Source organism: Rattus norvegicus, chromosome 1 (assembly GCF_036323735.1).
Source record: "Rattus norvegicus strain BN/NHsdMcwi chromosome 1, GRCr8, whole genome shotgun sequence".
NCBI classification, from domain to species: Eukaryota; Metazoa; Chordata; class Mammalia; order Rodentia; family Muridae; genus Rattus; species Rattus norvegicus.
Genome location: NC_086019.1, coordinates 190983496 through 191008417, shown reverse-complemented (window position 1 = coordinate 191008417; position 24922 = coordinate 190983496). Strand labels below are relative to the sequence as shown.

Here is a 24922-nt window from a genome sequence, read left to right as displayed (position 1 = left end):
AGGGGGAAACTGCTCACGAGATAAACAGAAGGCTCCCTGCTCCCTGGGTCTGTGAAAGGGTGTGGCTCTTCTAGTTGGAGGAATCTAGAAAGAACTAGTGGAGAATTTGGTTGTGCCAGCCAGTCCTCTACAAGGTCGGAGCCTCAAGCCAAGCTTACTGTTAGTCAGGGTCACTGTGTAGTCCTTGTTGACCTGGAACTTGCCATGTAGGACCATGTAGCCCTCAAATTTTGCCTGCTTCTACCTCCCAAGAGCTAGGAGTAAAGGGATGCACCATCATACTGGGTTCAGGCTTTTGGACTGCAGGCCAACACCCGGGCTCCTGCCCCAAATTGGATTTCCATTTTCTCCCAAAGAGCTTCCATTTCCCCAAACCTACTCTCCAGAGGGCTCCCCACCACTGGCCCCAACACCTTGAGACCCATTTTTCCAGACTCACCAGCTCAGTTACAAGTGGTGACTTTCCGTTTATTGCTCAAAAACAAGAACTCAGAAGCAAATAAATGTGGAGAGAGAGTGGGTGGGGAGACACGGGGAAGGGATGGGTTTCAGCCCATCTCTCCCTTCATCCTTCTCACCCTCCAAGGCCCAGCAGCAGTCAGGCATTTGGGGGTAGGGAGCCTTCATGGCCATGGGGACAGTAATGCTGGGGGACAGTTCTTGAGTAGGGCCCTGGCCTGGAGGAGCCCCAAGAGTTGCAAGGGGCTGAGTTCCCTTCCGTGGGTCCAGAAATCAGTAGGATAGGGGGTGGAAGGCCCCTTATTTGGCAACTAAGAAGAGGCGGCTTTGGGCGGCAGGATGCTGGTTTATTTACTGTAGGGTCTCCAGGGCCATCAAAGCCCCCTCATGGGGTGGGGAGACTATTTACACAGCAGGGGGGTAGGGGAGCCAGAGACCAGATCCTTTGCTCCTCACTGCCCAGAATGATGAGAGAATGGGGAGGTCCTGGGTCCTGCAGACTTAGACTTAGATGGAAACTTCATATTCCCTTGTATCCTGAGGACAGAAAAAACAGATAAATTGGAGTCAGTTGGAGGTGAAGAGGCATCCACAAGAAGGAGGAAGATAATTTGACCTGAGTTTGGAGGTACCAACCTGTAGTCCCATCTGCTAGGGAGGCAGAGGCAGGAGGACCACAGTTCAAAGCTGACCTGGGCTACAGATGTTTAAGACCAGATTGGACAATTTAAACCCTGTCTCAGAAAAAAGATGACTGGAGAGCCAGGCATGATGACACACACACCTTTAACCCCAGCACGTGGAGGCAAAGGCAGCTGGGTTGTGAATTTTAGGCCAGCCTGGTTTACATAGAGTTTCAGACCGGCCAGTGCTATAGAGAGACTCTTGTCTCAAAATACCAAAGAGAACAAGACATTGGCAATGTCATTTGACGTTGCATAAGGCACAAAGTTCAGTCTCAAATACCATGCACTCTCAAAAAGGCCTTCATATTGAGACAGGGTCTCTCTCTATGTAGCCCTGTCTGTCCTGGAGCTCCCTAGGTAGACCAGGCTGGTCTCAAACTCAGAGATCTGCTTGTCTCTGCCTTTGCCTCTGAAGTGCTGGGATTAAAATTGTTGGCCACCACATCCAGCAAGACCTTTGTATTTAAATTAATACAGAGGAGCTGGAGAGCGAGCCCAGTAGTTTAAGAGTTATGACTGCATTCCCGGAGGACTTAGATTCCTAGCACTCACAAGATGGCTCACGACCATCTGTAACTTCCGTTTCAGGGGATCTGATGTCCTCTTCTGGCATCTAAAGGCACTTTATGCACTTAGTGTGGTGACATACAGTCAGGCAAACACCCATACACATAAAACAATTTTAATTTTTTTTTTTTAGTAAAGATTCTCAATCAGGTGTGGTGGTGCACATTTTAAACCCCCAACATGCAGGAGGCAGAGGCAGGCAGATCTCTGAGACTCTCATGCCTGCCTGGTCTACACGGCGTGTTCCAGGGCAGCAGGGCTACATAGTGAGACCTTGTCTCAAAAAAATAAAAATTAAAAAATAAAAAAAAATAAAAAGTAAGCAAGCTTCCTGGGTAGAATCTAGCATATGGATATATATATATATATATATCCTATATCCTATATCCTATATCCTATATCCTATATCCTATAGTATCTTAGGATGACAAAGATGAGTTTCTGAAATGTCTTGAACAATTGGGAGATCTGGAGATTAAGCCTAAGTCCCACTATGGATTAGGGCTGTACAGAGCTGTATCCTGTAAATGAACTCTGGTTCTGCAGTTTGCTACAGTCCTTATAATTCCCTATTGTCTACACACAGTTTGCTTTGGTATTGTCATGGCTTTTGCGGGCAACTGAATTTGAGATCCCCCCAAAAGATCACAGGGACTTTGGAAGAAGATCATGAAGTCCTGAGGGTAGACAGAGATGGGGCACCCCAAGGGGAGGGGAGAGACTCACCCCAGCTTCATACAGTGGGTTGCTGAAGTCTGACTCCACGGTAATGGGACTGTAGGAGTGAGAGCCCGAGAAGCCAAAGAGGGATTTTCCTTGTAGCCTGGGAGGTAAGGGAGAACAGTCTTACATGTGCAAGGCCTTGGGCTCCTATACCTGCTCCCATGCCTGGTAAGCCACCAGCCCTGGCCGGCTATGAGGATGAGGGTACTTACTTAGTGTAGTATATGTAAACACCAGTGCCAAGGACAATGACCAAGCCCAGGGGCAACAGGATAGCCAAAGCGAGATTCCCACCCTCCAGCTGCCGTGATGGATCTGTAGTCTGGGTCACTGGGAGGGAGGAAGAACAGCAAATGAACCAAGGCTGTGTCCACTCCTGGGCTCTCCCAGCCTCTTGCCCTGGGGCCTGAACCCTTGGCTTCACCCCTCCGGGGCCTGGCCTCCTGCCCCCAGCCTTGACCTTGCCCTCCCAACCTGGCCAGGTATGGTCTCCACCTATACCCTCACTGACCTTCCAGTTTTCGGTTGTCCAGGAGTTCCTCATAGGCCACTGCAGGGAGAGGAGGGGGAGGGGGATGGGGTCTGAGCCAGGGAGGGAAGGAGACTGAGGAGAGGGCCAGAGCCCGGTGGGGCAAGGCTGGGCTGCACAGCCTGGTTCTCTGCCCTCTGTTCAATCTAAACTTGTCTTTCCCTGAGTGTATGGAGACCATGGGGACTGATGGGTCAAGGCCTGTTTTCTTCCTTCAGATCACTGAAGGGTCAAGGTTCCTGGACAGTCTGAGCCAGCCAGCTTCAGAATTACTCACTGATAGCAAAACTCTCCCTTTGTAGAGAGAGCAGGGGGCCTCTAAACCAAGACCCTCACTACATCCCTTGATTAATCTGGGACCTCAAATCTCCCCAGGTCTTCCAGTCATGCCTATAAGGATGAGAGTCCACACGATAGGCACACAGCAGGGTCGGCCATTTTTCTTGAATTTTCTACCCAACTCTTCTAGCCCTGTCACTCCCCGTATATTGATATGCCCTCCTGCCCAGGCACCTTTGCAGAGTGGGGGCTGGCTTGTCCACTGGGAGGGGTGCCCAGGTACACAGGTGATGGTGACCTCGCCGATGAGCTCAAAGCCCTCATAGCAGAAGAAGCGTAGTGACTCCCCCGCTTGGTAATGATGCTTGTACAATGTCTGGTAGCCATTCTCAGGAACGCCGGGGTTCAGGCATGGCTCGTACTTTACTGCAGGGAGCAGGCCAACCACATGCCCACTTAGATACTGAGCAGGCCCAGTCTGGGTTCCCCAATCTTCCCTTCCTGGGGTGTTCCCAAACTTACAGGCGCATTTGGGGACCCGATCGCTCCACTTGGGTGTGCCCGTGTCCCGGCTGTAGCAGGTGAGCACAGCTGCCCCCTCTAGGCTGTATCCTGGCAGACATCGATACTGGACATGGGAGCCCACAGGAAAACCAGCATCTGAGGCAGTCCGGTGGCCATTAGTGATCTCACCAGGGTCAGCACAAGTCATGACTGGTGACAGGACAGACAGATTAGGGATTGCCAAGGTCTTAGCAGATTACCTGAAACAGGGCTCCCAGAGGCCTGAGCTTCTGCCATCTCCTCAGGACAGCCCTGTCTTCCTCTCAAAATCCCTTAGAAGGACACAGATTATGAGTCAGAAACACTTCAGGTTAAATGGGTTTGATCCTGATGGTGCAATGTACCTTGGGACTAAAGGAAGGAATATAAGCTCAAAACTAGCCTGGGCTACATAGCAAGTTCCAGAGCAGACACCCTGTGGGGTGGGGAAAAACTGTGTTTTAAATTTCTTTTGAGGGTTGGGGATTTAGCTCAGTGGTAGAGCGCTTGCCTACTAAGCGCAAGGCCCTGGGGTTCGGTTCCCAACTCCAAAAAAAAAATTTTTTTTTCTTTTGAAAACAGGATTAGTGGGGCAAACCTGGCCCCTGTATTCAGGTAAAATTAAGAATATTTAATCACGGGGCGCGGGTAAGATTTTGGGCTTGTAACTCTAACCGGCTCTTTCTAAGGTTTGATCTTCCTGAGGCGTTGTCGGCAGCGCTCTTCCCAGATAACTTACAACTCAAAGCACCTCCTACTTCCCAAGGCCTTCTGGCCCTCTGTCTACAGTTCCTGCCTGACCTGGGACTACCTTTCGGGTAGAAAAGTTCAACACATCTGTACTGACTGGTTTTGTGTGTAGTTATCTAAAAGAAGGGAACTTTGAGAAAAATGCCTTCATAAGATCTAATCGTACGGCATTTTCGTAATGATTAATGAGGGAGGGCCAGGCCCATTATGGGTACTATCATCCCTGGGCTGATGGTGGGTTTTGTAAGAAAGCAAGCTGTACAAGTCAGTAAGCAGCACCCCTCCAAGGCCTATGCATCAGCTCCTGCCTCCAGGTTCCAGTCCTGCTTGTGTTCCTATCCTGACTTCCTGCAATAATGAACAGCAATATGTGTAAGCCAAATAAACCCTGTCCCCCCCCCCCAAAAAAAAGAATATTTAATCACTATATCGGAGCACATTAACTGAAGCCCGGCACTGTCCCTGGCATGGCAGATCATTCTTGTGGACAGAAGCTAGTGTCTCAAGACAGAATGACTCTTCTGTCCTCCACATCTGCACGGTGCCTAGCTCAGTTTGCTTACATATACAGCCTGCACATTTATTTCCAGTGCTACTGTAACAGAAGGTCATACCAAGGCCTTTGTGACTGTAGATCTATATGTGTTCATGTATGTGCATGCAGAGGCCTGAGGTTAATGTCCTGAAACAACCTCTTACTGCATCTGGAGCTCACCTATCCAGGTAAACTGTCTAGCCAGTAAGCTCCAATGACCCTCCTTGCCCCCACCACTGGGGGAGATCCAGTTCAATCAAGTCTTGATGCTTGTTGTCACATCTGAGCTATCTTTCCAAACACATGGCCTTTGATTCATATAAACCTGTGCTAGACACCCTGAGTGATACTTAATCTTGATTCTCCCGAGAGATCAATGTTACTACCATCAGTCTTGTGGCCTAGGGCTTGGCACTTAGCCAAGCTGGAACCTGCCAGGATCAGGGCCATGGAGCACTGGATAAGATTCTGACACTTGAGTCTCAGCATCAGAATCAGGGTGTAACCTGGACAACTTTCCAAGGCTAGCCTTGGCTAGGCAACCTGACTGCTTGGCCTACTCAGGTCCACTGTTCTGTGAATCGTCCCAGGGATGAAGTACTGAGTCAGCTACAGTCTTTGTGTCCAGTTCAAGTCTGGCTTTCTGAAACTCCTCCCCATTCACTCCACCATTGCACCCTGGGGACTATCTGCAAGAACTACAGAATGGGTCATGTGGCCCACACCTTTAATCCCAGCACTTGGAAGGCAGAGGCAGGCAAGTCTCTGAGTTCAAGGCCAGCTTGGTCTACAGGGTAAGTGCTAGGATAGCCAAGGCTATCCTACTTGGCTATCCAAGAGAGAAAGCCTGACTGGAAAAAATAATGGGGGTGGGAGGTAGGGAGAACTAAAATCAATCTTTCTGTCAGTTTCCCCAAATTTATTTTATTTTTGCTTTTTCAAGACAGGAATTCTCTGTGTAGCCATGGCTGTCCTGGAACTCTGTAGATCAGGCTGGCCTCAGAGCTCCTCCTGCTAGGATTAAAGGCACCACCACTTAGCTAATTTCCTCAAATTTAAAGAGACAAGATACTACTTCATTCTGTTGCTTGTTTTATGTTATTTGTTGTTGATGTTTGTTTGTTTGAGATAGGTCTTACTAATTAGCCCTGGCTGGCCTTAAACTTAGGGAAATCCTTCTGTTTCATCCCCCTCACTCCCAGGTCCTTGGGCTTTTCAGACACAGTTAGCTTTGAACTCGTGATCTTTCTGCCTCAGCTCCCCAAGTGCTGGGTTTACAGGTGTGTGCCACTGTGCTCAGCCTTTCCTTAAAAAATAAACAAAGCTTCCAAGCTCCGGTTAGCCTCACCTCCTCTGAAGTAAATGCCCCCCATTCCTGGGTGAATGGGGCCAGTCTTGCTACAGGGCTGTGCACGATCAGCCCTCTGGCTTACCGTTTCTGTGCATCAGGCTGCCTCTGCTCTGCATAATGCCCGCTCCTACTCCATCCGCCCATCCGCGGGAGAGCCAAAGTTCAGAGGCGTTAAGTACTGTTTCCCAGTCAATCCCTGTGACTACTATGTACCATGCCTAGTTGCTCATATAACTCTCTTCCAGGTTTAAGATCCATCAGGTTAGAAAAGGGCCAGAAACCTGTTCTATAACCATAACCCAGAGCCGGGCTTCGGCGTCTGCACTAAAACGAGTCAAGTCCATTGATAAGCCTTGATTCTAACAGAGTGACTTCCCACAGAGTCGGTTTTTTGAGAACTGAGAGTTTGGTTGAGGCTTGGAAGAGAACTAATAGTTGATGGGGCAGAGCCCAGCTGCAATTTGTCAGAATCCTGTAGAGGAGAGGCTCAAACCTAGCAAGGGTGAAATCAAGAGTGGAAGGGGCTGGACCTTGATGAAAAAAAAAAAGCCGGTAGGACGCAGGATGAAAGGGAAGAAAGCAGCCTGAGCTAAATGCAGGACTCCTGTGCGCGCGCGCACGTGTATTTCAAGAGACTGTATGGGACCTAAAGGTCATTGGGGTTGGGCCTGAAGACTCCTGCAGGACTCAGGACAAAAAGAGGGACAGGAAAGGGCGGAGCCAGAGCCCAAGCACAGGTTTAGAGGTGGGGCCCTACTCACTCTTTTGGCAGGCAGGTGGCGCCGCGCTCCAGGACAGGTCCCATTGGCAAGTGAGGATGTCTGATCCCAGTAGTTCGTAGCCAGGCTCGCATTGGTAAGTGAGCACGGTGCCCCGGATAAGGTCCCCGTGGGATGCTGTCCTCCAGCCCCACTCAGGAGGTGGCAGTTCCGGGCACGTATCGTTCCGCGGGACCTCTGCAGTGAAGATGGAATACCCTTCCAGCTTCAGAGATCTCGCGCTGGTATCCCTTCCCTACCAGACCCCCTGGCCATCCAGACCTCCTCGCCTTCCGTACCTTTGAAGTGTAACACGAAACCCTGGCCTAGGCCCGGATTTGGAGGCCCAGGGGGTGCCTGAAACTGCAGAGTGAGATCAGGTCCAGAGGAGAGGAGGCGGCGGCGTGGCTGAGGCCCCCGCAGCTGGGCCAGGACTCGAGCGCTCGGGCCATCACCGTCGAACAGTGTTAGCATATCCCCTTCGCGAACATTCAAGCTACATGAGGGGTATCAGACAAGTAGGCCAACTAAGACTATCCCATCGCATCCCGTTCTGCTCCACTCGCTCAATCTTAAGTAGATCGGCCCTGAATGCCCCCTCTCAGTTTTGACCAATCTAGGGTTCTCTCCAGGTTCCAGAGGTGGGTTGACTCCTCCCTACTCCTGTTTCTTAATCTTCAACCCTGTACATTACTAGCTTCATCCACTCTCCAGCCTGTCTTCTAGTCCCATGCCCTGCCCAAATCCAGCTGCTTGATCAATAATAGACCATAGCCCTTCCACACTCGGATGCTGGATTCTGCCTGTTTACCTGCTTTGGGTCCATGCCCATTCTTTCTCCACTCACATGACCACCTCATACCAAATGAGCTTATTGACTTGTACCTACTGACTTTGTTCTAGCAATCAAGCACCAGTTTGAGGCCAGGGTTCCTTTGTTCAAGGAGTCATATTAGACACACACACACACACACACACACACACACACACACACACAGGGGCAGGGTATAGCTCAGTGGTAGAGCATTTGAGAGCAGAACCCTCCAGACCTGCAGCAGCCCTTGAAGAGGGCTCCCACCTCTGTCCTGTACCCTCTTGAGGTCCTCTTTCAGAAAACCACGTACCCAAGGAATTCTGTGTGAGCTCAGAAGAGCCAGTTGGGCTCAGAACGCAGGCTAGTGCTCTCTCGCCCACACCAGATAGAGCCCACATCCATCACACATGCTACCATGACCCAGACATACATTTCAACTTGGAGCAAGATGCGCTTCTCTTCCTGGACGTGCAGGCCCCACACGCAGTCTTGGCCAGGACTGTAACTCTGGGGCCAGTCGGGAGAGAGTACCACACCAGCTGGCTCAGACAGCTCTCCTCCACACATGGCTAGGGAAGAGGTGTCAGGTTCAGAACCCACGTGTTCTCCGTTCACCGGTCCTCATTGTCCTTGGCAGTGTGCACCAGGCCACCTTGATTTTGCCATATCCTGGTTTTATTATGGTTGTTTCTCTAGCCCTGCCCTCAGTTAACCCACCCACTTTCCAGCTTACTCACCACCCAATCCATACTCAGCCCAACTCTAGTTCTTGCTTTAGAAGCCTTTTGGGTCTGAGCCTGAATTCAGAACAAGTCCTGAAATTACTCCCCCACGAAAGCAGCCTCCGAGGGGGCAGAGCTTTACCCAGGCTTTGGGTTTCTATGTGTTTTAGTGTTCATTCAGATCTGCTGCACAATGCCTTCCAGAGGTCCCATATTCAGGGGTGGTCTTCTGTAGGCTCTGTGGAATGAGAGGGCTTACCCTTGCAGGCTGGCTCTGTGTCATTCCAGTGGGGTTCAGTGGGATCCACACATTCAATAGCATTGGGGGGCCCTGGTGGCTCCAGAGCATATCCTGGGAGGCATGAGAAGGTGGCCAGTGCCCCTGGGCGGTACTCAGGATCTGTGGTGGTCACATTGCCATGTGCCAGGAAAGGCGGGAAGCAGCGATCCTCCTCAAAGGCTAGAGAGGAGTTGGTCACAGACATTGCGTTAGACAGATATCAGGGAACTCATGTCGAGCACTTAAGATGAATTTGGGTGTGGCTAGACCCCTCATGGGTTGTTTGTTTGTTTTGGTATCTAGAGATGGGGGTCTCTCTATATACTTCAGGCTGACCTTGAATTTGAGATCTTCCTTCCTCAGCCTTCCAAGTGGCTGCTGGGACCATGCACCTGTGCCAACCACCACGTATAGTTAGCACCAGAGTACTAACCACCATTCTACAGACAAGGACATCTTCAGACAAAAAGCCACCTGCCCCCAGGTCATCTAGGGGGCAGCCACAGAGCCAGAGCTACAGTGCTGAACGATTAGTTCTCATCCACAGACATTTGGCTTTGGGAACAGCAAGGGGCCTGGGAGGGGAGCTTCTGGAAAGCTGGCTTGCGTAGGTGTGTTCCAGCCTCAGAAATAACAGTTGGATTCTGATCATCCACACTGTTGCTGGAATCCAAAACTGCAGCTAGTGCAGAAGCTGCTCAACTTTACAGAGACCAAATCAGCCAAATGAGCATCTCATCTCTAGGCAATTTTTTTTTTTGTCCATCTGATTATATTTTATCTACAAAGCCACCTATGGTGCAGGTAAGGATTCTGAAACTCACAGCTCAGCAATGGCCCGCCCGGGCAGGATTCTCACCAAAACACAGCTCTTTAGCCCTTTCAGAACCCATCATGTTCCAGCTTTCTGCGGATCCACTGCTGCGTTTTATATTACTTAACCTGACAAGGCGTCCTGTGCAAAGCCCAACCATCTCCCAGGTCCCAGGGCCAATCCCACCTCTTTGTGAGCCAACCGAACCCGCACCCTTCTAACCCAAGCATTTCCCTTCCATTGCCTCTCTCTGTGTGAGACAGGGTTTCTCTGTGTAGCCCTGGCTGTCCTGGAACCCACTGTGTAGGCTGGCCTTGAACTCAGAGAGCTGCATGCCTCTGCCTCCTAAGTGCTGGGACTAAAGGCGTGGGCCACCACTGCGTTGCCCAACTCTTCCATTGTCTTTTGCTATTGTTTTTATAAATGCTCAGCCACGCTGTTTCGTAGATAAGATGCAACCAGAAGGACAGAAAAAAATGTTCTAGACGTGTACATTTTGGCTGATTTGGTTTTCTGTAAAAGTTGAGTGGCCATTCGAGTGCACCATTCTCCCTTTCCCCTGAGCTGCCCTCCACCTTCCTCTCTCATGCTCCATATAGAGGCTCCACCTAACTGCCTCGTTTCCCACGACTGCTGACTCCTTTTGACCTGTCCAACATTTGTTCTTCCTTCTGGTACCAACTCCCCATTAGGTGGACCATGCTTTCCTTACTTCTAGCCCATGAGGTTGGTTGGTTAGGACCAACCAGAGGCAGCCATGCCGTTCAGCGCTGCCAATCGTAATACCGCCCGGCTTAACTGAACTTAATCAAGTCGATGAGAACCATTTTTGGAATTGTTGCCCAGGCTCTTGGGAGCATTTCCTTTCTGGTTTTCATTTTCTTTCCTGATGGCATGAAGTAAGGTGATAGATAGTCTGTAAGAGTGTAGTTAGGTCCACCTCATAGGGAAAGCCTCCATGCCAGTGAAGCCACCGCACAGTAAAAAACTAAGAGACAGATAACTGTCCACTTGGCTGTATAGTGGATCAGGCCAGATCTGAAACTGAATCAGAAGAGACTGCTTGGGATAAAAAGATGTCCCCGTGAAGGCATCTCAGTCAGGTATCAGAGACCATCCACAGAGATGAGCATGGAGGGGTTAGGAGCTTGTGACTCTTCCTCTCGTGAGGAAGAGGAAATGGTGTGCAGTTGGGCGTGGTCAGGAAGTGAGACTGTTACCTTCAAACCGGAGGCTGAGCAGCAGGGGGTTGGCTGGCGTCTCTGAAAGCAGTTCTACGTAGAGGGACTGGGCGTCACTGATGAGGCCACGCTCGGGGACATCATCCATGTCAGAGTCATAAATCACAGGGGACAGGGGGCTTCCCCCTGAGCGCACCATCAGCCTGGGATGGACAGAAGGGTGGCAGGTGCATTTTCCCCTTGGAGGTGCCTCCCCGCCTGCTCTCCTGCTTATCTTTACGGCTGCTATTATCAAACCCTTACCATGCCTCTACGTATTTGATCTTGTTTGATCTTTGCAGGGACTCTTGAGTCAGACACTATTATTAAGCCCTCATTTTATAGGTAAGGATACAGAGACACAGAGAGCCTGGGTGCTCAGCCTGAGAGCACACTTAGGAAGCAACAGAGAGCGGTGAGGAAAATGACAGCGTGTATGTTGATGGTGCTTACCATGTCCTAGGCACCACTTCAACCACTTTACATATCTTAATGCGTTCATTAATTAAGCATTTGGAAGGGCGCAATCGTCTCTGTTCTACCCATGAGAACTGAGGTGCCTCCAGGCATTCTGATGCACCTAAGGTTGCATGACTGAACTCTCTGAGAAGGTTACGACAAAACTCGGTTTGACACTTCATCCAGTGTATCTGACTCTCCCCCTGAAGCCTCCCAGCCTTCCCAAGGTAGAGATCTCTGACCCAGAGTCCGGATCCTCACCGGTCATTGTCCTCATCCAGTGAGACTCTCTCAAAGTGCAGGTGTAGCCGCCGTCCCTCAGCTGCTTCGATGACCCAGCGACAGGTGAGGTTGGGCCCTGCAGCTCCCCCAGGCTCAGGGGACACAATGCGACCCAGTGTGGCATTGTGGATGGTACCACCACAAGATGCTGTGGGCAGAGAAAGAACAGGGAGGCCTAATTCTAGAGCCTGGTGGGCACTGGCCAGGGATGGCCTCTGCCCCATGCACTGAGTGAAGAGACAGGACTTTTCCTCGGCTGCTGCCCAGCCTGAAATAGAAGCCTGTGCATCAAACTGCTAAAACGAAGCCTCTGGAGAGGTGGGCACCTTGAGTTAAGGAACCTCAAAATTGAAACTCAGATGAGAAGCTTTGAAGGTAGGGATCCCTAGAACGTAAGCATTTTAAGCTTGGTGGATAGGTTGATCTTACGACCCAGAGCTACCAGTCAGGAACCCCAAACATAGCTCATCGAGGTGGAGGATTCTCCAAAGAAAGGGCATCTACAAGTGGTAACAGGATGGCAAACACCAACTGGGGCATCCCAAGATGAAGCCCAGACAAGATTGGAGATTCTCTAAGGATGAAGACCATCACAGCAGGGACCTCTAGGGGAGACCCTGGGACAGGGGCTCTGCAACTAAAAACTTAAAGATGGATTCTCCCTAAAGATGGCAATTTCCCAACTCACCTGACCCCCAGTCAGGACAGAAGTCCTGCAGTGAGAGACTCACCTGTGCAGCTAGGGGGTTCACCAGTCCAGGCTGGCCGGGTGCCATTGAGGCAGATGAGGGTCTCCTCACCCTGCAGCTGGTATCCTGAGTCACAGTGGAAGGTGGCGGTGCCCCCAGGATGCAAGTCTGTCACACTCACGTCCCCATGGGCTGGCCGGGGTGGGAAGCCACAGCTCAGAAGGTATGCTGGACAGGGCAAAGGAGAGGAAGAGGGGCTGTTGTCCCACAGCAAGTTCTCATACCCATTCCTTGGTACTTCTGCAAGTCCCCCATCCCCTACTCCCAGGAAACACACGGGCTCCATGCTGGGGTGCACACTGAAGAAAAGCGACTCCTTATGTTGGTTTGCTGCCTTGTGATGAGGAGCATCCACAGTGCTCATCTCTGACCTTTGTCAGTTAACCTGCTTTGGTCTTTTGTAGATAACAATTATTGTAGAGCCCAGTCTTGTTGGCTGCAGGACCTCCGGTAAATCAATTGAGCACCCTGACTTCTATCAGCACTAAAGGCGTCTGCAGAGATGGTTCAATTCCAGCTCAGTTCACACAGTTTTGGAGGTAGGCAGAGGTGGAGACTGGGGCTCCCACTTGTGAAATGTGGCGTTTTCTCTCGCCAACTTTCCTGTATGGAGGTGCACATGGCTTTCAGCTAGGCCAGACACAAGAGACTGCTTTAGGAAGGCTGACCTAAGACCTTGCTATCCAGTGCCCCTTTGAAGGATTCCCTAGTGGAGATGGAGTGCTCAGCTTTCCTTACCAAGTTGGTTTGTCTCGCTCGTGCACTGGGAACTATGCAACCTCCCCCTTTGCACTGACTTCCTTGTACCTGAAATTAGGGCTTTTCCCTAGCAACAGTGACCCTGTTCATTCACATTCAAGTGATTCTGTTCTCTGATGATCACCCCTGGGGCCTCTCCCCCTCTGCACACCCTGCACAGTTGTGTTGCTTGCACACCCTGCACAGTTGCACACCCTGCACAGTTGCACACCCTGCACAGTTGCACACTCTGCACAGTTGTGTTGCTTACACACCCTGCAGTTGCACACCCTGCACAGTTGTGTTACTTGCACACCCTGCACAGTTGTGTTGCTTACACACCCTGCACAATTGCACACTCTGCACAGTTGCGTTGTTTGCACACCCTGCACAGTTGTGTTGCTTGCACACCCTGCACAGTTGCACACCCTGCACAGTTGCACACCCTGCACAGTTGTGTTGCTTATGTCTCTCTCAAAGCCTTTTGAAGTTATTTTAGCATGGGGAGTGGGTAAGGTGGAATTTGGTTTTGAAACAAGGTTTTGTTATGTAGCCCATGTTGGCCTCAATTTCTCAATCATCCTGCCTCAGTTTCCAGAAAATCTCATTGCCACACTCAGTTTACAAGGCTGTTGTTGTCTTGTAGCGGGCACAGGCCAGTTCTAGTCAGCAGAAGGCTTTGTCTTTCCTGACTCTGGAACCTATTCTGTCAGAAAGCTATCCCCTCCACATTTCAAAAGTCATCAAGCATTTATCTAGCTTTGGAGACAAACAGAAACAAAATGAACCTATATCTTGCCTTTCCAGAGCCCCCGGTCTACTAAGACTAGGAGACATAAAAACAGCTATTTAAAATATAGCAGATTGGGTAAATGCCAGCCTTCTGTGGCCAACAGAGCCAAACCTGGATGTTTGAGCTTGATATTCTAGTCCCTTCCTGGCCAGGTCCAGCTGGTCCATAAGTTGGTACTCAGCTCCCGAGGCTCCACAACCCAGTCTGACTCCTTCCTATCTCACAGTCTTTTTCTTTTCCCCTCTAGTGATGGAGTTAAATCCAGGACATTGTGCATGTTAGGCAAATGCTCCCCCATGAACTATACCCCTCCCACCCCAGTCTTTGTGATTCTTGTTTTGTTTGTGAGATGCGAGCTGACTATGTAGCCTTGGCTAGCCTGGAACTCTACACAGACTAGGCTGATCTTGAACTCACAGAAACCATCTGCCTCTTCCTCCTAAGGACAAGGATTAAAGGCGTGCTCCATTGACACCTAGCTAACCTTTGATTTTTTTGAGACAAGATCTCACTACGTAGTCCAGGCTAGCTTTGAACTCTTGTACCTGCTGCTTCAGCACCCAGAAAGCTAGAATTACATGCATGCACCACCACATCTCCGTATTTTTGCCCACTCCTGTGCCTCTACATGCGAGGCTTTCTGGTCTATTTCCGATCTTTGGGAGAGTAAGTGAAATATCACTCCTTCTAGGAAGCCTTCTAGACTTTCCCTGTTCCCGTAAGATCTCACCCATGTTCAATTCTATACATTCTATACATGTCATTCTTCTCATCACATTACCTATAATCTGTTATCACTATGAGACTGAAACAATGCCTAAGCAGGTTAATCTCACACTGCAAAGGGATATCTCTCACTAATCTCAACAATTCAGACCAGTAAGGGGATTGGCCTAAAATCTAAATAAAAACATTAAGTGCAGAACTGGGGATGTAACTCAGTAATATCCAGCTCTGAATTAACCAGGCCTATAATCCAAGTACTGGGGAGGTAATGGTTAGAGGGTCAAAGTTCAGGGCTATACTTGGCTACACAGTGAGTTCCAGGCCAGCCTAGATTACACACGAGACCCCGTTTCAAAACAAAAGGAAGCATGCAAAGGACTTCCCACCCAAGGGGACGCATGCCAGCCATACCCCACCCTCTTCTGAGGAATAACTGTGAGGAGGAGACTTGGTCATCTGATTTCTGACTCGTCGACAAAGTCTCAGGTGCCTTCTCCCTCCTCTGAGAGGTGGAGCTGACACGGCCCTCTCTGCATGAGAGGCAGAGGATGGGATGAAGGACTTTGTACGTGGCAAATTTGCTAAGACTTGGGCTAACACTCTAGACAGGAGACCACAGTTAGAGCAGATTTAAAAAGGACTTTAAAAGTACCTCTGTCCCAACAATGCCTGCAGGAGCAGCAAACAAGGGAAAACCAAGGCAGGTAATGAAGTCCCCTTTACTGAACAGCCCTGCTCCCCTCGATGCTCCACTTAGCCCGGGAGTCCTACTTTTGATGCCCTAGGGAAATGACTGCTTAAAGGAGCCAGTGGGTAGCTTTTTATTTTTTTTTTCTCATCTGATGTCTAGCATCCCAAGGCATGCATGCTTTTGTCTGTAATAACCAAGTGCAAGCCCCAGCTCTGGTCTCTCCAACAGGCCTGGTGGTAGGAGCTTCTGCCTTGAGAAATTGATCCTTGGGGCATGGGGAATAGACATACACTGCAACCTTAATAACATGCACATGGTATCTTGGAAGGAGGGGGAAGTGTATGGAGCCAAGGGACAGTGGCTCCTGTCTCTAAGCACATAAAAGAACTTTGCAGGGGACAGCAATGTCTGGAATGGGGATACTGGCTAAGTCCCTTAGCTCTCGCACATGCATGTGTGCTAGAAAATACATGTGCACGATGGGAAGCCCCTCTCCCCACACCCACTTAGGCTAGCATTGATCACATGTGTAGCTTGTCTGTGTGTAGAAGCATAAAACACTCCCCCTACTGCTCTGGAAGTCAGAAGGAGTTGCCCAAACCGCAAACCTAAGAGCCACTTTTCTGCCTCTCATCTGCAGATTAAAACACCCTGAGCTTCCCTCAGCTGCCCTGCCTGCTTCCCGTCGGGTGGTCTTACTGTTCATTCTTCATTCACTGCTTTCTCTGCTTTGGCCGTGGGGGCACTGACTGGCGTTGCTGAGGTTTTACTCTGTTCCAGACCCCGTTTTAAATACTTCACAGGTACTAACTCACCTGATCGTCCTAGTAACACACCACAGTAAGTATTCTAGCTTCTGTTTTTCAGATGGAGCCACAAGACCCAGGAAGGTGAAATAAACTGCCCTGGGTCACACAACGAAGACAACTCTACCTTCTGCTTCACCTTTCTAAGGGCTCCATTTTTTTCTCCTCTCTGGGACTCAGAATGTTTTTCCAATCCATTCCAGTTGCTTCTTTCTCTTCCTTCCACCCACCCTTCCCATGGCCAGCTCATTCTGTAGGTCTCTTCTTAGTCACCACCTCCTCCAAGAAGCCATTCCTATATTTTTCTTAGGAAAAAAATGGCTCCCTCTGATTCTTGCTCCCCTGGCCTGAGTCCCCTCCATCATAGTCCTTACCTGACTGACGTCACCATTCTGATTACTATCTGTTTCTACCGAGATCTTCAGCTCCTTAAAGACAGACTTACAGTGAGATTATTCATTGTTTTCCCCAATGAAGGCAAGCACAGAGCCTGGTATGAAGTGGGTACTCAGTAAAAATTCATTGAATGGACTAAGTGAATTGCTACTTGGATTCAGTCACACGCTTTTACAGATCCAGGAATGTGCCTGAAAATGTACATGTGTGTCTTTTGAGGGTCCTGTCCCCATAGGGTCCCAAGCAGGAGGAAGATTCTCTCAGAACCCTGAGTTAGAGAGACTCTGGAGATGTCTCTACACCCTAGGTGTCTCTTGTCCCTCTAATGGCACTTCAGACTCCTCACCCTGATAGTGAATCCTGAAGCCATTGCCCCTTGGGACTCGAGGACTCTGGAAATGCAGGAGCAGCCGGTTTGTTGGACTCCGAAGCACTTGTCCTTCTCCCAGCATGGAGGAATTAGCCAGGAGTCTGGGGGCCAGGCCTGGAGAGCCCCCACCAGCCAGCACCAGGAGCTCCTCCTCCTGAGAGAGGTTGAGTGTCTGCACCTAGAGAAGCCAGATACAGGGAGACCAGGGCATGTCAGCAGGGGAGGGGTTACATGACAGCCTAAGCCCCCACCCTCCGGTAAACCACCCATGTTGCAGAACGCTAAGAGTTTTGAGATCATAGGTCAGAAAACAGGTTCACCGATCCCAGGCCAGACTTAGTCACACTCAATGGGCACCAAAGAAAAGTACCTGAATCTCAATGCCATAACCAGGGTAGACGTGGATGCTGTAGGTGCAATCTAGGAGCTCCACAGAGCGGCTGGCAGTGCTCCCCAAGTCTGGAGATTCCACAAACCCTTCGCCCTCGGAGATGTTGTTATTGCACAGAACTAAAGAGACGTAAGTGGCTGGGACTGAGATCCCGTGTGATGCCCTTCCGAAAGCCAAGCATCTTCAGTGCTTGGCTGTATCCCACCACCCTTTACCATCTTTAGCCAGTGCTCCCTTTCTACCTCTACTGAGACTTTCCTTCCCCAGCTACAATATGGATGGAAGCCCACAGGAGAGCCCTTGGACCGTAATGCTGGCCTTTGTCATTACCCCTCTCCGACCTTTGCCTAAATCTCCTTCCACACAATCCAAGCAGCCTCCCCCATCCAGCCTCACATGGGAGCTCCCATGCCATTTCCATCGCCTCACCTGGGCTGGTGACAGTAGTGGTAACAGTTGTTGTGGTGATGATGGTGGTGGTGGTTTCTTCCTCTCCTCCCTCGGGCCTGAGGGGTGGGACCGGGGAGGCGGGGCCAGGTGGGGGCGGGGCTGTAGTTCCAGGGGGTGGGGTCAGCAGCTCTGGTGCGGTGGGGCCTGACCCTCTGACCCCTTTAGGGGTGACAGCTGTCGTCAGAGGCCCTGTCCCCGGCTCAGTGGCACGTGGCAGGGAGGGTGCTGCAAGAGTCTGGCCGGCTGGAGGGGTGGCTAGTGTGGGGTCTGGGTCAGATCCTGAGATAGTTTAAGGATAGTCAGCGCACAGGAGCAGCTAATTCGCCCGTAGGGATGGGGAACAGTTTAGAATGAAACACCCCTAAGCCTCCCCACAGGGTACAGACCCCCGTTTCCCCTTACCCACCCAGACTCCCCACATTCTCTCAAGATTTTGCAACTAAAGCTCCCTTTCTCTTTCCACCACAGTCTTGACAGCCCCCTTGAGCCTCTCCCCACCCCCAGAGCTGGCTCTCTCTCCTGCCTACTCGTCTCTCCCTCTGTCTAACTCTCTCTGGAGCCTTTCTCTGCTTAGCATTCGCATTGGTCTCTGGTTTTTATGATCTGCCTCACCATTTTTTTTTTTTTTACTCTGGTTGTCTAAATTCACATCTCTCTCTGTATACATGACCTCTTGACTGTTCATCATTTTGTCCCTGTCCTGGTTCTGTCGAGGGCCAGCTTTGACTCTCTCAGCTTGCCATCCCTGACTTTCACTGGCTTCCTAGGGCTCTCTCCCCAGGAACTGTCTCTACCTGCCTTCCCTCTCTCAGAGACATAGCCTCTCTCTCTACTTTTATGCCAGGTTGTGGGCCTCACCCGGCAAGAAGCCGATCTCTGGGCCCTTCCGCAGCAAAGCCCCATGGAGCAGCTCAGCCAGGTCCTCAGAGGCCACTGTGGGAGTCTCACTTCCAGGCTCTGGCATCATCTCATCCTCCTTCAGGGGCAAACCTAGGAGGTGAAGTCCTGTGAGCCTCTTCATTCCTCTATATCCCGTCCTTATCTGGAGAGGTTTTTCCCAGAGCACATCTTATCTAACGGACACTCGGCGGGTCCCAGGCTGGACTGAGAGCCAAGATCAGACGAATGGCTCCAATCTGCTCTCTCACTCATACAGTTCTCCCTCCTGGTTTCTGGGCCTTCAGTGAGAACCTCAGTTAGTACTAGCCCTGGACAGCTCTAGCAGGGTGTGCAGAATCTGGGCTTTGGGGCTGCTTTCTATTCCTCCCAAGTGAAGCACTCCCCTGATCTCCCAAAACTCTGAGGAGAGTCTGACAGCACCTCCCAGACCTTGCTTCCGCAGTGCCAGCTTTCTCTCTGGATTTCTGCCTCTGCAGACACTCAGTCTTCTCTCTCTCTCTCTCTCTCTCTCTCTCTCTCTCTCTCTCTCTCTCTCTCTCTCTCTCCCCCTCTCTCTCCCTCTCTCTGCAGTCTTTGCAGTCTCTCCTGGCTCGGGTTGAGGATCAGACTAGAGTCAGGGATTCAATATCCCTGCTTGTGTTCATCTGTCTTTGTCCATATGTCCAAGAACATTTGTGTGTAGAGCGCCTGGCATCTCTCCCAGCACCCCCATCTCCCACCCAGGTACCCTGCCTGCTTCTACCGCCTCCGCAGAAATCCACCCAACTTCCCCCAGCTCTTCTTCCTGAATTTAACCCCTAAGATACAACTAAAAGCTCTTCTTGTTCATTTCTTTATCTCCTTAATATTAGGAGTTCAAGGGCTCCACGTACCAGCCAGTGAGCCTTGGCTTGCCCCTTCCCAGTCAACTGTGCCCCTCCCCTCCCCCACAAGCTCGGAAGACTCAATATCTTCAGAGAAAGAAGGTAAAAGACCCACGAGAACCTTCCTAGGGCCCACCCCCACATGTCCTTACCCTCAATCCAGGCACAGCTCAGCAGAATTAGGAACAACAGCTGGGAAGGCGGCGGGTGCTGGGCCTTGGGAGTCCCCATGGCGACTCACCCTAATTTCTCTCCTCCGTGGCTCTTCTGAATAATCTAGCTGTCACTTTCCCTTCGCGTCCTTTTATCTTTTCCTTTAATTTTGCTTTCCTGCTAAGGGTCAGCAAAGGAAGACAATATTTCTTCCTTTGGGATGGAGGAGCAGAATTGGCCTAGGGGTTGCTTGGAGTCCGCCCCCTTTTGCTTAATCTTTATCCTTTGCTCTGCGATCTATGGCAAAGGGGGGCGCGGCTCCCGCTGCGGGGGGTGGGGCCGAGAGGGCCGAAGGTTATCCCCTTGTTCGGGCGCTTGGGCCCATCGGGATGATAGCTAGCTAGCCAGGGGAAGTGGGAGGGAAAAGGCAGCTTCCGGGGGTCCAGGGTGGACTTGAAGATCCAGAGGGTCCTTATAGGGTTCAACCGGGGCTTATCACGGAGAGGAAGAGGGAAGGGGTTGCGGAACCAGGGAAGCTGAAGCTCGGCCACTGGAGCTGCGGGAGAGAGAAGCTGAGAAAGGTGTCAAGCCCACGTCAGATCCTGGGGACGGGCGAAGGGAGGGGCCTGGGATTTATTCTCTGATGAGGGAGGAGGAGGAGGAAGTGCAGATGGAGGAAGGAGGGATCCCGAGCCAGGACCGTAATCTGTACTCCGAGGCCTCTAGGGGAGCGGAAGGAAACTCTGGTCCCAGTAGTAATTAGGTTTCCTCCCGGCGCCATTCCAGAACATCTGGTATCTGCACCTGGTCTTCCTAAGGTGCTGAGAGTGGGCACAGCTTGGTTCACGTCTTGCTGGCCTGTCCAGTACGTCCTCTGTCCACACCCGGACCTCCCCGAGGGCCTTCACTATGCCCTTTACAAAAGCTCAGATGGGATGGGCTCGCCCCTCTCGCAGGAAAAAGGGGAGTATCCAGGTTTGTAAGGAGTCTGAGGGGTAGGTGTTGAGACTCCCTCCTCCAGCACACGAAATGACAGAGGCCTGCAGCCCAGCGGCTACCACCCGTGGCCTCCTGTCTTTGCCACTCAGCAAGCGGGCGCCCTTTCAGCACCTCGGCGCGCGGACAGCTCCGGGTCCCGCCTGCGCGGGCGGGCCTTGAAGGGCTTGATTGGCTGAAGCCGTTTTCGCCAACTCGCGTCTGGTTCAGTGCTGGATCTGGCTTAACCAAGCTAGGGGAAAGGGGTGTCACAGGCCGACCTCTCCAGGGACCCGCAGGCCCACGGCCGGATTTGCAGTTCAAGAGCACCGGCCTCACGCGCGGGTCAGGGCTCTTGCCCCGCCCCCGAGTCTGCCCCGCCCTTCTTTTCGCATTGCGGGGCGGCTGGAGGTTGGCACTGTGCCCCTGTACCCCACGTGGCGCTCGGCCAGGGCTGGGGGAGGGGGTCTGGAGAGGCAAATCCAGAGAGAAGTCTCCCACACACACACCGCCCGTGCAGGGCTGGGCTGCGGCTGCCTCTGGGAGGGGTCCTGGGTAGCTAAGCAGAGAGGGCTGCGGGAAGGAGTGACGTCAGGGTGAGTGGGTGCCCAAGAAGGGGTGTGTAGGAGATCGGGAATTCGAGAGGACGGATCAGGCCCGGTCGAGGGAGAAGACAGGTCAAGGGGAGAGAAAAGAGAAAGAGCCGCTATAGAGTGGGGCTGCGGGCCAGGTGGAGTAGAGACCGCTGTTGTTAAGGGAAGCTAAAAGAAAAAGAAGGGGTAAATAAGGAAAGGGGGGCTGGAGTGGAGGGAGGAGAAACGAGCTGGGAGACTGAGGGTGGAGAGAGAGGAAAGGAAGAGGAGACTGAGGGGAGGAGAAAGGAGAGAGGGCCACAGAAGGAAGAAAGGACTAGAGTCCTGAGTGAAGACAAATAGAAAAGGGGGAGAGAGAGCGCTAGAGGGAAGTGAGGGAAAGGTCTGTTGGGGGGTCCTGTAGGAGGAGTGAACAGGAGTGGGGATGTGGAAGGGAGGGAATCAGGAAGCAGTCATTGAGGGGTCAGGTGGAGAACTGGGGGGACCAGGGAGCTGGGGTCTACAAGATGCAGCAGGCCTCTTAGCCAGAGCCTCTTTGCCTATCATGTTTCCATGGCCACTGCCCCTAGGTTCCTCAGTTCTTACTGTGCTCCTCGGAGCCCTCACTTCTCTGTTCCTTTGGTACTGCTACCGCCTGGGCTCCCAAGACATGCAGGCCCTGGGGATTGGGAGCAGAGCTGGGGGTGTTAGTGGTATGCCTGATGTATGCTCTCAGACTGGCTCACGGGGCTCTGGGGATCCTGGGGAAGGACACAGGGCAGAAGGTCTAGTGAGCAGGCGGCTTCGGGCCTATGCCAGGCGTTACTCCTGGGCTGGAATGGGCAGAGTGAGGCGGGCAGCTCAGGGTGGCCCTGGCCTCACAGGAGGGACAGGGATACTGGGCATTCAGCGCCCTGGCTTACTTTTCCTACCAGACCTGCCTTCATCCCCCTTTGTGCCACGTGATGCCCAGAGGCATGATGTGGAGCTCCTACAGAGCAGCTTCCCCGCCATTTTGCGGGACTTCGGAGCTGTGAGCTGGGACTTCTCAGGGAGTACCCCTCTGCCTCGGGGCTGGTCCCCACCCTTGGCCCCTGGGTGCTACCAGCTCCTGCTGTACCAAGCAGGCCGGTGCCAACCCAGCAACTGCCGGCGGTGCCCAGGAGCCTATCGGGCACTGAGAGGGCTGCGGAGCTTCATGAGTGCCAATACCTTCGGCAATGCTGGCTTTTCCGTTCTACTGCCTGGGGCCCGGCTTGAGGGCCGCTGTGGACCCACCAATGCTCGAGTTAGATGCCATCTGGGTGAGTATAGTCCGTCTGCAAATCCTCCACATTTCCTCCTTCACCACTTCTTCTCTGCCATTGGATCTTTCTGTACTATGGTTTCTTAGAATCTTCCCCAACCAGATCTCCTGAGTTCTGCTTTCATGCAAACTAGTCAGTAGTAGCTTGCAGTGTTCCACACTGACTCTTACTCTTCATCTCCAACCACCCTACCCCCTTTTAATTTAAAAGAAATCCTCACTGAACTGTAAGTGGTCAGTGTTAGAAAATCAAATTTAAATTGTAAAAAGAGACAGCCTTGAGCAAGGCATGGTCATGCATGCCAGCATCTGAGAGACTGAGGCAAGGATCCCAAGTTTGAGGCAAGCCTGGGTCTTATTTTTTATTTAGCCTAAGGAGTACAGTGAGATAATTTACAAGACAGGATGTCTCACAATGTAGTCCTGGCCTGGAATTCTAAATAGAGATCAGTTGGCCTCAAACTCACTGAGATTTCCCTCCTTCTACCTCCTGAGTGCTGGGATTGAAGGTGTGCACAGTAGGTGGCCTACTTCATTTAGCTTCTCCACTGATAAGTAACAATGTTAGTGGGGTGTTCAATAGCACCAACCTGAGATTTTCTTTCTAATGTTCTAAAGATTGAAAGAAGTAATTATGACTTCAGTTTACCCTAATCTGTGTGTGGCCAGCTAAATGGGTCCTATGCTCTGGAGCACACTGCTTTTCCTACCAGGCCTACCTTCATACCCCTTTGTCACGGAATGCCTTGAGGCATGATGTGGAGCTCCTACAAAGCAGCTTCTCCTACAGAGTAGCTTCTCAGTCAATTTATGGGACTTGGGGCTGGGAGCTGGGACTTCTCAGGGACTAGCCCTCAGCCTCAGAGCTGGTCCCCACCCCTGGTCCCTAGCTTTCTAGCTGCTCCCTGCAAGGTACCATTCACATGTTAGACTTTCAACCTTAATATTGAGAAAACTACCCAGTCTTCAGGACGTTTCCAGATGCCACTTTCTGAAATGTCTTGTTTGCCATCAGAGCTGGCTATTTTCTCAGCACGCTCCACTGAGGTCCTGGGTCAGACTGGAGCCATTAGTTTTGCTTCATGGGAGAAGTGCCCAGTACACAGTAGGTTCTGGAACTGAACTGACATTAAGTCCAGGAGATTGTTCAGGGGAGCTTTTTTTCCAAATGACACATGTGCTTCTCACAGCAGGACTTCCCAGTCTCTTAGCATCCTTCAGAACGGACAGTGTGGTGAATGTTCTCTGTCCATCTTTGAGAAGACCACAGAATCTGGCCTGTGAGGGCAGGCTCCATGAACATAGGCAGGAGTGGTGGATGCCATTCTCTCCTCACAGGTCTGAAGATCCCTCCTGGTTGTGAGCTGGTTGTTGGTGGTGAGCCCCAGTGTTGGGCTGAAGGGCACTGCCTCCTGGTGGACGACTCCTTCCTGCATACAGTGGCTCATAATGGTAATAGGACTCACATTCTGGTGGGCTGGGTGACCAGAGCTGAGGAATTCCAGCCAATCTTCTCTCAGCAGCACCATTTTACTGTACAGCCTTGGGCAAGTCACAGCTCCTCCAATCACCTGTGGGGCATCAGCCTTCTTTACTAGGTGACTGCATATGAGCTAGGGTATCTGTACTCCTATCCTCTAGTGCTGTGGGACCTCAGGCATTTACTTAACATTATCATGTCTGTCAGTTGGCACCCACTTTAGGCCATAAAGTTATCACTATAAATGCCAGGTATGGGGGTTGGGGATTTAGCTCAGTGGTAGAGCACTTGCCTAGCAAGCGCAAGGCCCTGGGTTCGGTCCCCAGCTCCGAAAAAAAAAAATGCCAGGTATGGTGACACTCAGGAGGCTGAGCCAGGAGGATGATGAGACCTTGGCTTTAAGGAACAAACACATCACTGGTGAGGGCCTGGTACTGACTTTTGCTTTCCTCAGTATATGCTATGAATTCTGGCACAGAAGTTCTTGTATTAGCTGCTGTCTCCATCCCTATGTGCCCTAGGATCCCCTGAAGATGGGCCTCGAGTGGTCTTCATCGTGGATCTCTGGCACCCTAACGTGGCTGGGGCTGAACGCCAAGCTCTTGACTTTGTCTTCGCACCAGACCCTTGAAAGAAGCTGTTCCCTTCCAGCACCTGAGCTGGGGTGAGGCTGCACTCAAGGACAGCTTAAGTGGTGGCCAGGACCTCTTCTCCACTGTGAGGGGCAGGAAGGTGTGACTTACTCAGCCAGCACTGAATACAAATTCTGAATCCTCTCCTAAGTCCTGACTC

The 24922-nt window shown here is 51.5% G+C and overlaps 2 protein-coding genes across 4 annotated transcripts; one reads left to right on the top strand and one right to left on the bottom strand.

The window, feature by feature from the left end:
- Positions 1–427: 427 nt before the first annotated feature.
- Positions 428–20771, bottom strand: Sez6l2 (seizure related 6 homolog like 2). 2 transcript variants are annotated; one of them, NM_001107550.2, is made up of 18 exons: positions 19797–20771; positions 18740–18871; positions 17861–18160; positions 17411–17550; positions 17017–17218; positions 12503–12688; positions 11751–11919; positions 11031–11194; positions 8976–9176; positions 8425–8563; positions 7480–7676; positions 7184–7378; positions 3766–3957; positions 3478–3669; positions 2947–2985; positions 2648–2765; positions 2439–2535; positions 428–996 (listed from the first exon to the last, which is right to left on the bottom strand). In NM_001107550.2, exons 1-18 carry the CDS (start codon positions 19873–19875, stop codon positions 967–969), a joined length of 2772 nt encoding a protein of 923 aa, NP_001101020.1. In that variant the 5' UTR covers positions 19876–20771; the 3' UTR covers positions 428–966. The 2 variants fall into 2 exon arrangements, with proteins under 2 accessions (NP_001101020.1, XP_006230326.1); XM_006230264.2 differs by lacking the exon at positions 2947–2985 and having other exon boundaries at positions 444–996; positions 19797–19936.
- A 206-nt stretch (positions 20772–20977) lies between these two features.
- Positions 20978–24912, top strand: Asphd1 (aspartate beta-hydroxylase domain containing 1). Of its 2 annotated transcripts, XM_063286222.1 has the most exons (4): positions 21418–21551; positions 22472–22648; positions 23989–24102; positions 24652–24912. In XM_063286222.1, the coding sequence occupies exons 2-4, from the start codon at positions 22543–22545 to the stop codon at positions 24759–24761; spliced, it is 330 nt and encodes a 109-aa protein (XP_063142292.1). In that variant the 5' UTR covers positions 21418–21551; positions 22472–22542; the 3' UTR covers positions 24762–24912. The 2 variants fall into 2 exon arrangements, with proteins under 2 accessions (NP_001386952.1, XP_063142292.1); NM_001400023.1 differs by having other exon boundaries at positions 20978–22648.
- The last annotated feature ends 10 nt before the right edge of the window (positions 24913–24922 follow it).

Excerpts from the sequence above, each read along its gene's own strand:
- Sez6l2 (NM_001107550.2), bottom strand. The coding sequence starts at position 19,875 with ATGGGGACTCCCAAGGCCCAGCACCCGCCGCCTTCCCAGCTGTTGTTC. Across the intron at positions 11,195-11,750 it reads CTGGATGAGGACAATGACCG|GCTGATGGTGCGCTCAGGGG; the intron begins GTGAGGATCCGG and ends TGTCCATCCCAG. Across the intron at positions 7,677-8,424 it reads ATCTTGCTCCAAGTTGAAAT|CTTGAATGTTCGCGAAGGGG; the intron begins GTATGTCTGGGT and ends CCCCTCATGTAG.
- Asphd1 (NM_001400023.1), top strand. The coding sequence starts at position 21,790 with ATGTGGAAGGGAGGGAATCAGGAAGCAGTCATTGAGGGGTCAGGTGGA. Across the intron at positions 22,649-23,988 it reads TCGAGTTAGATGCCATCTGG|GTCTGAAGATCCCTCCTGGT; the intron begins GTGAGTATAGTC and ends CTCTCCTCACAG. Across the intron at positions 24,103-24,651 it reads GCATACAGTGGCTCATAATG|GATCCCCTGAAGATGGGCCT; the intron begins GTAATAGGACTC and ends TATGTGCCCTAG.